The 12220-nt window shown below is 43.3% G+C and overlaps 1 protein-coding gene across 1 annotated transcript; it reads right to left on the bottom strand.

Annotated features, from left to right (window-relative positions):
* Positions 1-3495: 3495 nt before the first annotated feature.
* zgc:77752 (protein tyrosine phosphatase domain-containing protein 1) lies at positions 3496-11475 on the bottom strand. Its single transcript, XM_090183179.1, has 12 exons — positions 10830-11475; positions 10621-10701; positions 10411-10529; positions 10138-10275; positions 9716-9987; positions 6723-7025; positions 4918-5169; positions 4703-4819; positions 4352-4453; positions 4179-4259; positions 3951-4061; positions 3496-3870 (listed from the first exon to the last, which is right to left on the bottom strand). The coding sequence occupies exons 1-12, from the start codon at positions 11003-11005 to the stop codon at positions 3730-3732; spliced, it is 1893 nt and encodes a 630-aa protein (XP_090039305.1). The 5' UTR covers positions 11006-11475; the 3' UTR covers positions 3496-3729.
* Between the last annotated feature and the right edge of the window lie 745 nt (positions 11476-12220).

Here is a 12220-nt window from a genome sequence, read left to right as displayed (position 1 = left end):
AGGTCTTGCTCACATCGGCTACGGAGAGAGTGATCACACAGTCGTCCTGAACAGCTGTTGTTCTCATGCATGCTTCAGTGTTGCTCGCCTTGAAGTGAGCATAAAAGGCATTCAGCTCATCTGGTAGACTTGCGTCACTGTGCAGCTCGTGGCAGGGTTTCCCTTTGTAGTCTGTAATATTTTTCAAGCCCTGCCACATCCGACAAGCGTCAGAGCAGTTGTAGGATTCAATCTTAGTCCTGTATTGACTGTTTGATGGTTTGTCTGAGGGCATAGCGGGATTTCTTACAACCATCTGGCTTAGTGTCCCGCTCCTTGAAAGCGGTAGCTCTAGCCTTTAGCTCGGTGCGGATGTTGCCTGTTATCCATGGCTTCAAGTTGGGAAATGTACGTACAGTCACTGTGGTGGCGTCGCCATCGATGCACTTAATGATGAAGCCGGTGACTGAGGTGGTATACTCCTCAATGCCATTGGATGAATCACAGACTTGCCTAGTTAAATAAAGGTTAAATGTATTTTTTTAATGAATCCTGTAACATATTCCAGTCTGTGCTAGCAAAACAGTCCTGGTGTGTAGCATCCACTTACCTTCCGTCATCCAACCCATTCTGTAATTTCAGATAGATGGATGATGGAAAGGAAAAAGAGTATCAAGATGTTAAAGAGTATCAAGATGCAGTTTTGCTCTAAGTGTTCTGTGGGTTGAACTGAAACTTGAACCATATGATAGAGTTTCTTTGCTGTCTCGTGTATCTTTCTTTCTTCGATACAAGCATCATGAAACCTCTAACACAATAAATCATTTTGACTTGGTGAAAATCAGTGTTTTGGACCTAACTTGCTTACCACTTTTTCCATGTGGTTTCTTCCTTTACAGACTCCATGAAATGATGACCTCATCCGAAATATTTGGTGAAATTATACATTTTGTGTATGGTTTCCTAGAAACAAGGGTGGCTCAAAATACCAATTTGGCTCAATTTACCCCACTCTCCATCACAGTATGTTCTATTCTGTGTTTTTGGCACATTTGGAAGATGTTACTTACAGTATGTGCCTGGTGCAGGGTAGAACTCATAAACCTTGGGCATTAACCCGAAACAAATGGTTTCTGTTGTAACAACACCTTTACAGCTAAATAATCAATTAATTTCTTTGAAGATTTAGAACTGAGAGACATAGAACTGCCTCTGATCAGGACTTGTAGTGTTGTTGAGTGGTCGGCAGCTGGATCTATCTCAAAAGTCTAAAGTAGCTCACTCTCCTCATCTTCACTCCTCCATATTTACTAGTGTCAGGTTTTACATGCACAAGTACATTGAACTGTAAAAAGACAGGATAGGTGAAAGCAATGTGTGTAGATGAAGGGAAGGGGACAAGAAGAGGAAGCCAGTTCAGACTATTGGGATGATGCACCCATAGTAACAAAGGAAGATGTTGAGGGAGCTTATTGTGACCTTGGGGATGAAGAGGAGTGAGTAAGTAAGTAGTAGCACAGGTGGGAGAGGGTATATCATGTTGAAGTGCCATAATAAGTGGCTTACTCAGTCATTACCATACTGAACTGATACAAATTAAGAATGTACTCGTTCTATGTATATTGTTTGTTTAATAAAAAATATGGTCCGTCAAATAACAGGTTTCCATGTCTGTAGTTCATGGTTAGGTTATAGTGCCATCGAGTGATACAGTATGTTAGACAGGGGGGGGGATACTGTCACGGATCCCTTTGGAACTTTCATTGCACTCATCTGGCCCCTATTCACACTGATTGTATTTGTATATATGAGCCCTTTGTTCACCATGGTGCTGTCGATTAATGTTCCAATGTCCGTTGGTGCGTGTGATAATCATTGTGCGCTAGTGTTATTTATTCGAGGTACTCCTCACTCTTTTGTTTGGGTTTCAACCCTGTGTTTTTGTAATGTGTTTGTTTGGTCTTTGTCCCCGTGCCTTTACACAGCACGCCGTAATAATACTATTACGCATTCCTGCGCCTGTCTCCCGAATCTCTTCATACCATACACAACATGCAACAACTTCAAAGATTTTATTGAGTTATTGTTCATGTAAGGAAATCAATCAATTTAAATAAATGCATTAGGCCTTAATCGATGGATTTCACAGGAATACAGATATGTATCTGTTGGTCACAGATACCTTTAAAAAAAGAAGGTAGGGGCGTGGATCAGAAAACCACCCACAATATCTGGTGTGACCACCATTTACCTTATGCAGTGCGATACATCTCCTCAGCATAGAGTTGATCAGGCTGTTGATTGTGGCCTGTGGGATGTTGTCCCACTCTTCTCCAATGGCTGTGCGAAGTTGCTGGATATTGGCGGGAACTGGAACATGCTGTCATACACGTCGATCCAGAGCATCCTAAACATGCTCAATAGTTGACATGTCTGGTGAGTATGCATGACATGGGAGAACTGGGACATTTTCAGCTTCCAGGAATTGTGTACAGATCCTTGCGACATGGGGCTGTGCATAATCATGCTAAAACATGAGAGGATGGCGGTGGATGAATGGAATGACAATGGGCCTCAGGATCTCGTCAAAGTATCTCTGCATTCAAATTGCCATTAGGAAAATGCAATTGTTTTCATTTTCCGTAGCTTCTGCATGCCCATACCATAACCCCTACTGCACAATGGAGCACTCTGTTCACAATGTTGACATCAGCAAACCGCTCGCCCACACGAAGCCATACAAATTCTTCCATGAAGAGCACACTTGTCCAGCGTGCCAGTGGCCATTGAAGCTGAGCATTTGCCCACTGAAGTCAATTATGATGCCGAACTGCAGTCAGGTCAAGACCCTGGACAACAAGCATGCAGATGAGCTTCCCTGAGACCATTTCTGACAGTTTGTGCAGAAATTCTTCAGTTGTGCAAACCCACAGTTTTATCAGCTGTCCGGGTGGCTGGTCTCAGACGATCCTGCAGATGAAGAGGCCGGATGTGGAAGTCCTGGGCTGGCATGGTTACACATGGTCTGCAGTTGTGAGGTCTGGTTGGACGTACTGCCAAATTCTCTAAAACGACGTTGGAGGCGGCTTATAGTAGAGAAATGAACATTCAACTCTCTGGAAACAGCTCTGGTGGACATTCTTGCAGTCAGCATGCCAATTGCACGCTCCCTCAAAACCCTTCGACATCTGTGGCATTGTGTTGTGTAACAAAACTGCACATTTTAGGGTGGCCTTTTGTTGTCCCCAGTACAAGGTGCACCTGTGTAATGATCATGATATTTAATCAGCTTCTTGATACGCCACCTGTCATGTGGATGGATTATCTTGGCAAAGGAGAAATGCTTACTAACAGGAATGTAAACAAATTTGTGCACAAAATTTGAGAGAAACTAGCATATGGACCATTTCTAGGATCTTTTATTTCAGCTCATGAAATATGGGACCAACACTTTACATTTATATTGTTGTTCAGTGTGTATGTAAGATTTGAACAATAATACACGCCGGGATGAGGTCAATGGTACAAATATTTGTATTGTGTAATGTGCAGAGAGAATATACTCCAATATCAGGATCGTGGCCATGCTTCATAGAATCTACACCCATCCAAGCACCACTAAAACAGTAAAGAGCTTACTGCACCTAGTCATAGAAAAGAAAACACTAGAAATTGAACAAATATTTGACCCTTCATACAAATGGTTATGAAGTTAAGTTTGTACAACCAATAAACCCATCAACCAATCAATCAATTGTTTCCTCTTCTTGAGCAGGTGTTTGTATAGTCTGAGGTCTGTGTGAGGGAGTTATGGTTGTGGAGTGTTTGTTTATTGCTGGACTTGAGGATTCTCATCAGGACTTTATAGCTCTCCATCTCCTCCTGAGGGTGCTATTGAAAACAGAGAACAATAGTTAGACTATTTGAACTATGACTGCCACACACACTCACGCACACACCCACAGACTCACCCTGGTGAGTGCTTGTATCAGGCGTCGTAGCACGGCCTCCTCTCTCTGAGGACACAGACTGGTCACCTGACCCACACAAGCCAGCAAACAGGACATGGTGTGGCGCTGGGGCTGCTGGGACAACATGCACACACACACATACACAATAGTTGCTGAGGAGGTTGAAGACCCCGAAGTAAGCCATGACACGATTAAACGTGTATCAATGGTCTGACTGGTGGGTCTCACCTTCGTTAGCACACTGAGATGGTTCACGTGTTGAGATACTGAGGTCAACCTCTCTACGTCATCTGCACTCAGAACAGGCTCCTGGAGAGAGATCAAAAGAGAGTATAAAAAGCAGGAGAGTGTAAGAGAGTAAGAGTATAAAGGGAGAGAGATCTTTATCTGAGCCCTCTGACCTTGAGTTTCTCCAGCCAGGTCCACAATAGACAGCTGAGTACGTGCGGATCAGACTCTGTGACCAGTAGGGCCCAGGCACACTCACTGCTGTTCAGCTCCTCCTGTCAGTCAACACAGACAAAACAGAGTGCAGTCAGGATTCCGGTTACTGGTAGGCAGCCCATGACAGATTAAGGTATCCCATTCCAATATGTTGTAATCATAGTTATGGTAAATTCCATTTGATTTAAGTCAATTCAGGAGGGCCCAAATCTTGAGATCCGCAGAATAAGCTTCAATGTAGCTTAGTAACTTCCAGACAGTCTACACTACACCTCAACTTGTGATAACTTGCTGTAACAGTTTATTACCTGTAGCAGTGCTGTCCTCTGTAGAACTGTCTCTCCAGGGGGGTTTAGATCTGCCATCTCCTTGGCAACTGCCCGAGCCACTGAGGCCTGTCCGGACTTACGCTGGTTTTTACGTACCTTCAGAGCACAGGAAATAGTGTATTAAGAAATGTGTTTTATATAAAAAAAGAGACACTTTTACTAGTATGTCCCCAGTAACACAGTCTGATACTCACCTCAATGTAAGAGTTGAATTTGTGAAACGCTGGCGCCCTCTTGGCAGTGCACTTTAAACAGTTACTGTTGGTTGCCCCACTGCCTGCTGGGAGGTTGAGTCTTTGTGAGTCCTCAGGACTGGAACAGAGGCCAGCTGTAGGGGTGGGCAGGACTGGACTCATAGGTCTCACTTCAGGTCTAATCTGCTCTAAACCAGACCAGTCTCTCTTACTCCTATCTAGTACAGTACAGTATGAGCCCAACTCAAGATCCTGGAAGAAAATAAAGCAATGTGGTTAATATTAATGCTCTGAATGTTGCCAGTACCAATGCAGATTTTTCTAAACTAATGTTCAAGAATGTTCCACCTGTAACCAGTAATGCCGGGGATACACTACTCAATTTAGCCACGAATTCGCTTTTGCCTAAACAAATTGTATTGAAATCCTTTGAACTTGGGCTATGATCAGTACGTCAGGACTCACATAGTTTGAGTGGGTGACACGAGCCTACCAGACAAGCTAAATTACTTCTATGCTCGCTTCGAGGCAAGCAACACTGAACCATGCATGAGAGCATCAGCTGTTCCAGACAACTGTGTGATCACGCTCTCCATAGCTGATGTGAGTAAGACCTTTAAACAGGTCAACATTCACAAGGCCACAGGGCCAGACGGATTACCAGAACATGTACTTCGAACATGCGCTGACCAAATGGCAAGTGTCTTCACTGACATTTTCAACCTGTTCCTGGCTGAGTCTGTAGTACCAACATGTTTCAAGCAGACCACCATATTCCGCGTGCCCAAGAACACTAAGGTAACCTGCCTGTATGACTACCGGCCCATAGCACTCACGTCTGTAGCTATGAAGTGCTTTGAAAGGCTAGTCATGGCTCACATCAACACCATTATCCCAGAAACCCTAGACCCACTTTCATTTGCATACCGCCCCAACATATCGTCCCTAAAAATTGCTGAAAGACTCCAGTCATCCTAGTCATAGACTGTGCTCTCTTCTACCTCATGGCAAGCGGTACCGGAGCACCTAGTCTAGGTCCAAAATGCTTCTTAACAGCTTCTACACCCAAGCCATAAGACTCCTGAACAGGTAATCGAATGGCTATCCAGACTATTTGCATTGTCTACCCCCCCCCCTCAATTTTTTCTGCTGCTGCTCTATGTTTATTATCTATGCATAGTCACTTTAACTCTACCTATATCTACATATTACCTCAATTACCTCGACTAACCTGTGCCCCCGCAAATTGACTCTGTACCTGTATCCCCTGTATATCGCCTCGCTGTTGTTATTTTACTGCTGCTGTTTAATTATTATTATTTATTTATTTTACTTATCTATTTTTTACTTAATTAACACTTATTTTTCTCTTGGTTATTAAGGGCTTGTACACCTGTTGTGTTCGGTATGTGTGACAAACACAATTTCATTTGATTTGACTGAGATGATGGACAGGTTTGTGGAGCTGTGGAGAGAACACAGCTGCCTTTTCAATATTAAATGGTTTATATTACCTCCAATTCCCTCTGTAGAATAGAAAGTGCCCACAGCTGCCCAACCATTTGCGGGTCTATATTCTGCGCATCCATCTCTTAAAAAAAAATGTTTCTTCACAAAATAATGTGCACATTAATAAAGTAGCTTGCTGTTTGCATGTCTGTATTTTTTTCCTACGACAACCAAGAAAGGTGGGGCAGGGTGAACTAGGAAATCATCCTGTAATGTGAGCACCCATGTCCAGGGGTTGCTCACATTAGATTTTGGAAGACGTGTATGCCGAGTCTAACCCTGATGTTAACCCTTACCTGTTTTACAGTGATCTTGCTGAGGTCTGAGTCACTGTAGCTGCGTTTATCCAGCAGTACCTGTCTCTTCCTCTCCAGAAAGCCCTCTGGTTCGTCCCAGGAGGACACAGAACCTGACCCTCCCCAGGACCCCATATGGACCTCACGGTGCAGGGGCAGGTACTGCTTGGCCACCAGGGTCTCCCTCACCGCCCTGCCCAGGGCCCGCAGTTCTGCCCTTCTCTCCAGCTCAGCATGCACCTCCAGAGAGGCAGGCAGGCCCAACGCCAGGGCAGTAAGACGGCCACACAACAGGTACACCACCTAGATGATGATCATCATGAAAACAGATAGCTTTTAGAAACAGATACAGGAACCCATGGGATACTGGAGAGAGTGGAAGATGGAGAGAGAGAGAGCATAGTGAATGGGGAGTGATCTGTCTGTTGGACCCAAAGCCAGACCCTCCAGACAACCACAAAGGAGGTAGGGGAGAGTGGGGTAAGTTAAGTCATTTTCTTCATTCAGTATCACTCCGTCAAGGTACATATAGTATTCTTTCTAACAATGATGTCTACTAATATTTCAGGATGTTGTGTATCCCTGGGGGGAAAAAAAAATCAGAATTCATGTAAATATTACAGGTTTTGAAAATATAGCTTGTCCCCCCTAAAACAATTGAGCCGCGGGACAGGGTAAATTAAGCCGCCTACACATTTCTGTACTGAATGAGGTATTAACACTACCTTTTAATCTTTATATTCAACACAATCACAAACGCTTTTTGTCTTTTAATAATTTTAAGCATCTTTTAGCACAGGCTTAACACCCAACAAACACTACTTTAGGCCAAGCTCTGTTGTTAACTCATATCTCAGCTATAATGCCTTGCATTATGCCTGGGAAGAAAACACTTACATTTGACATTGGCTCATCTCACCCCAAGGCAAACATTTTGACTATATTAAACCCACACAGCTACAATGATGTACTTTCATTCTAGGTTTAGGACCTCATATCTGACTCTACATGGAAGTCAGACCCTAGCAGTGGAGCAGGTCCCCACATGTCAAACCTCACTAGTATGGATGACTGTGGGAGTGCTCCTAACAGTAATGTCCCACCCACCAGCAGCCAGTGCCTAATGACAGTGACCATCGAAAGTGAAAAAGAAAGGACATGCATGTGGATGACAAGGGCATTGAAAGTGTCTGTAAGAATCATGGAGAGAAAGGTGATGTCAAAGCAGAGAATCAACCATGTCCCACTTTAAATGTGAGTACAGGGATATTTGATATCAAAACACCTGCTGTGGAAAAGATCATTGAAACATGCAATTTTGAAACACAAGAGCAGCAGACATACTTTGGATGATAAAGTTGTACAGAACAATCTTAAAATGATATACTTTGGTTTAGATACAAGCATCATGTCTGTTACATTTATTGGGGGTCAATTAATGAAGACATCCTCTTCTACAAACCACTGGAAACCAGGACAACAGGAGAGGGTATTTTTAAAGTACTGGACCGCTTTGTGACATCAAATGTACTTTGGTGGTCAAGATGTATTGGTATCGGTACTGATGGAGCAAAAGCCATGACAGGGAGACATAGTGGAGTGGTAGGATTACAGGGGCTCTCCCCAACTATATTCAATGTGCGGGACAAAATTGAGGCTATGATTAAGAAGTTGGAGCTCTTCTCTGTCTGCATTAACAAGGACAACAGACAGGCCTTTCCATCATTGTATTATTTTTTGTGTGCAAATTAACTCAAGCTTATGGACAATGTCAAATGTATATATAGTGATATAGCGAAGCACCTGAGTGAGCTGGGTGAGCAATTACACAGGTACTTTCTCAAAACGGATGACACAAACAACTGGATTCATTATCCCTTTCATGCCCTGCCTCCAGTCCACTTACCGATATCTGAACAAGAGAGCCTCGTTGAAATTGCAACAAGCGGTTCTGTGAGAAACAAATGTAATCAGAATTTAATCTGGATAGGGCTGAGCTCAGAGTATCCTGCCTTGGCAAATCGTGCTGTTAAGACACTGATGCCCTTTGCAACCACGTACCTATGTGAGAGTGGATTCTCAGCCCTCACTAGCATGAAAAGTAAATACAGGCACAGACTGTATGAAAAATTATTTAAAACTGAGACTCTCTCCAATACAACCCAACATTGCAGAGTTATGTGCATCCTTTCAAGCACAACCTTCTCATTAATCTGTGGTGAGTTATTCACAATTTTTGATGAACAAATAAGGTTTTAAGATGGCTAAATAAAGAGCAAAATGATTGATTATTATTATATTATTTGTGTTCTTTGTCACTTCCCACGAGCCGGGTTGTGACAAAAACTCACACTCATTCTTATGTTTAATAATAAATGTATCATATAGTGTGTGTGTTTGGCAGGCTTACAATGATGGTAAAAAACAACATTTGAGAGTGTGCTGACCCTGGTGTTAGAGGGGGTATGCAGCTGGAGGTTGAATGTTTTAAGGGGTAAGGGACAAAAAAAAAAGTTTGGGAACCACTGCTCTAACACAATGAATTCATTTGACTAGGTGAAAATCCTTTCTTTGTTTTTACCCAACTTGCTTTCCACTTTTTCCATGTGGTTTCTTCCTTCACAGACTCAGACTTATTGCTCAATTTTGTAAAATGATACATTTTGTATATGATTTCCTAGAAGCAAGGTTTTGCTCAACTTACCCCACTCTCCCTTACATGACACCTTACCCCACTCTACCCTACTTGACAACTTACCCCACTCTCCCCTACATGACAACTTACCCCACTCCCCCCTACATGGCACCTTACCCCACTCTACCCTACTTGACAACTTACCCCACTCTACCCTACTTGACAACTTACCCCACTCTACCCTAAATGACACCTTACCCCACTCTACCCTACTTGACAACTTACCCCACTCTACCCTACATTACTTATTACCTAAAAGAAAGATAGTGTTGCCAAAATAATTATACAAAACAGACACCTTGGGAGTGTGCCTGAGGGTGCGGGCCTCCTGGCCATGGAGGAGGAGGGCCTGACGGTGCAGGTACTGCAGCAGGGTGAACTGGGCCCCGTGGCGCAGGCTGAGGTCAGGGAACTGGGCCAGCTGAGGGCCCAGAAGACGAGCAAAGTCAAACACCAGGCTGATCTGGTCCCGGGTCTGGATGGAACAGGGACGTTTGATACGCACGTAGTGGACAGCCTCACTGGGGCTCACACGCAGAGTGTAGACCAGGTAGCAGGCTATCAGGACACCTGTCAACAATGACAGGAGGTGTGCCAATTTTTGCAGGATCGTTTATGGACAATATGTTTCTGATTGCAGTCAATGTATATTCTAAATTAAGTGAACAATGAAGACAATTGATGTACTGAGAACCGGATTCTCCAAAAATATACACACACCTGTCCTCCCCAAGCCTGCGTGACAGTGCACCGCCACCTTCCCTTCTTTCACAGCGAAGGCTAACACCTTTACTCCATCCATCATCCCCACGAGAGACGACACACCAAAGTCCGGCATGCCAAAGTTGAAGAAGAAGACTGCACCACAAGCACACACACACACAGAAGGAAAGACAAGAACACATATTTCATTAACGTAAGGCCACAGAGACAATCCTAAAGTAAAGTGTGTGTTGTAGATATACTCTAGGTATAAATACAGTATAGTCTTACTATTATTCTCCATAAAGGTTTGTGGGGAGTAAGTAAATCCAGTGTCTGGCTCCAGTGGAGGCCCACAGTGAGCATGCTCCCCAGGCAACTGCATGTTGATGATGGACTTGATGTTCAGCCTGGTCAGAGAGAACCGGATCAGTTAGAGGAGAAAGAGGGTGGACACGCGAACACACGTTGGCAGACATGCACATATACATGACTATTTACCGTTGGAACTGCTCTATGATGTTGTATTTCTTGATGAGGTGAGAGGAGGGTCGTGCCATGGCCACAATGTCATCTGTCACCCTGCAAACAGAACAGAAGTGAATATAGAACTTCCAATCATCACTCCCTTCCCATGCAGATCTCTCCCTCCCCACCTCTTTCTCTTCTGTATCTCTTTCCCTCCTTCCCTCTCTCTCACCCCTCCTCACCAGTGTGAGAAGAGTCCCTGTACAGCTTGTTGGCTGGGCCTCCAGCAGGCTGGTCCTTCATAGCGGCAGTCCCATCCTCCGCAGGCCAGTAGGCAAATGATCTTGGGTGGGATGGCCTTCACCAGATTTTCTCTGGCCTGGGAGTAGGCTGGACGAGGCACCGGCACCGTGGGCATAGTGGATAGTATGTACCGTAGTGGGGGTTGTTCACAGAGTCAGTTTAAACGTTAGAACTGAAGTCAATTGTTGAACCCTATGGAGGACAAGCTAGCTCCTTGGTCCAGTGGACAATATTATATGATGAAGTGCAGGGTTATAGTGTGTAGTGTACTGTGGTGGCTGGCCTTATGCAGACACCTGAAGTCATTTGTTGACTTCTAGAGGGACAAGATAGCCTCTTGGTCCAGTGGGAGGGGAGAAACAGGTGCGGTGCAAGTACCAGGAGTAGTTCACAGACTTAACTCAGCCTCATGCAGAGATGTAAAGTCAATATGCCCTCAAGAACAACAAGTTGGTTAATTTGGAAGTATCCTACTGTATATACAGTATGCAGGTGGCTAGGTCTGTAGGGTTACAGAGTTCTGTAGGGTTACAGAACCAGCGAACTTCACCTATGGGACTGTGTGGTAAATGAAGAGTCCAGTAGCTGGTACAATTGGAAAAGTAAAGAAAATATAGTCAATAAATGTTGCAGATATGTCTCTCTATCACAGTATTATAAACATTCTAGTGACTAGATTGACCAGAATCATACCAAGATAGTTTATTGCTTAAAACCCTTTAACTGACTCTTGTTTAAAACATATTTAACCTTAAATTCATATTACTAAAAACTCAAATAAGAACTTCACTATACACTATGATTCTTGAAAATCCAATATCTTAAAAACTTGACTGCTGACATGCAAAATATTTTGCGATTGTCAACAGGTAGACAATTTTTTTTAAATCTAAAAGATAGTTTGAGTGGAGTGCCCCTTTAAGTCTGAATATTGATTAATGGACCCAATGGGTCATACAATGTGGTTTAACCTATTTATGTTGCCAATTCAATCATATTTTCCCCAAAATAAATGCACCCTATTCTTAGTCCACCATACGTTTCTACTGACATATCAATCGCCTGGTTGAGCACATTTATTTTTAAAGTATTGCTTTTTAGCCTTTTTACATTTTAACTATTTATTTTCATATTCATACTCTTCAATGTCTCTACTAACAGAATATTGCAATATAAATCTCTCAACAAATTAAATCCTGCCATTTATCCTATACCTTTGGTGACTGATTTTGAGTTGTCTTACAGCCATCTTAGTGGGCAAAGTTAGAGTGCCACAACACTGAACTGCAGCAACCAAAAAGGATACAAATTATGTAAATTGATACAGGAG

The sequence above is a fragment of the Oncorhynchus mykiss genome, chromosome 1, assembly GCF_057628025.1.
Source record: "Oncorhynchus mykiss isolate SJ-2025 chromosome 1, ASM5762802v1, whole genome shotgun sequence".
Classification (NCBI taxonomy): domain Eukaryota; kingdom Metazoa; phylum Chordata; class Actinopteri; order Salmoniformes; family Salmonidae; genus Oncorhynchus; species Oncorhynchus mykiss.
Note: the sequence above shows the minus strand (reverse complement) of the source record. Positions and strands in the feature narration are given on the sequence as shown.

What these genes read in the sequence shown, in the direction of transcription:
- zgc:77752 (XM_090183179.1), bottom strand. Translation starts at nt 11,005, where the DNA reads ATGCCCACGGTGCCGGTGCCTCGTCCAGCCTACTCCCAGGCCAGAGAA. An exon ending in ATCATAGAGCAGTTCCAACG is followed by an intron (nt 10,530 to 10,620) that starts GTAAATAGTCAT and finishes CTCTCTGACCAG; the next exon opens with GCTGAACATCAAGTCCATCA. An exon ending in ATCTCAGTGTGCTAACGAAG is followed by an intron (nt 4,062 to 4,178) that starts GTGAGACCCACC and finishes TTGTCCCAGCAG; the next exon opens with CCCCAGCGCCACACCATGTC.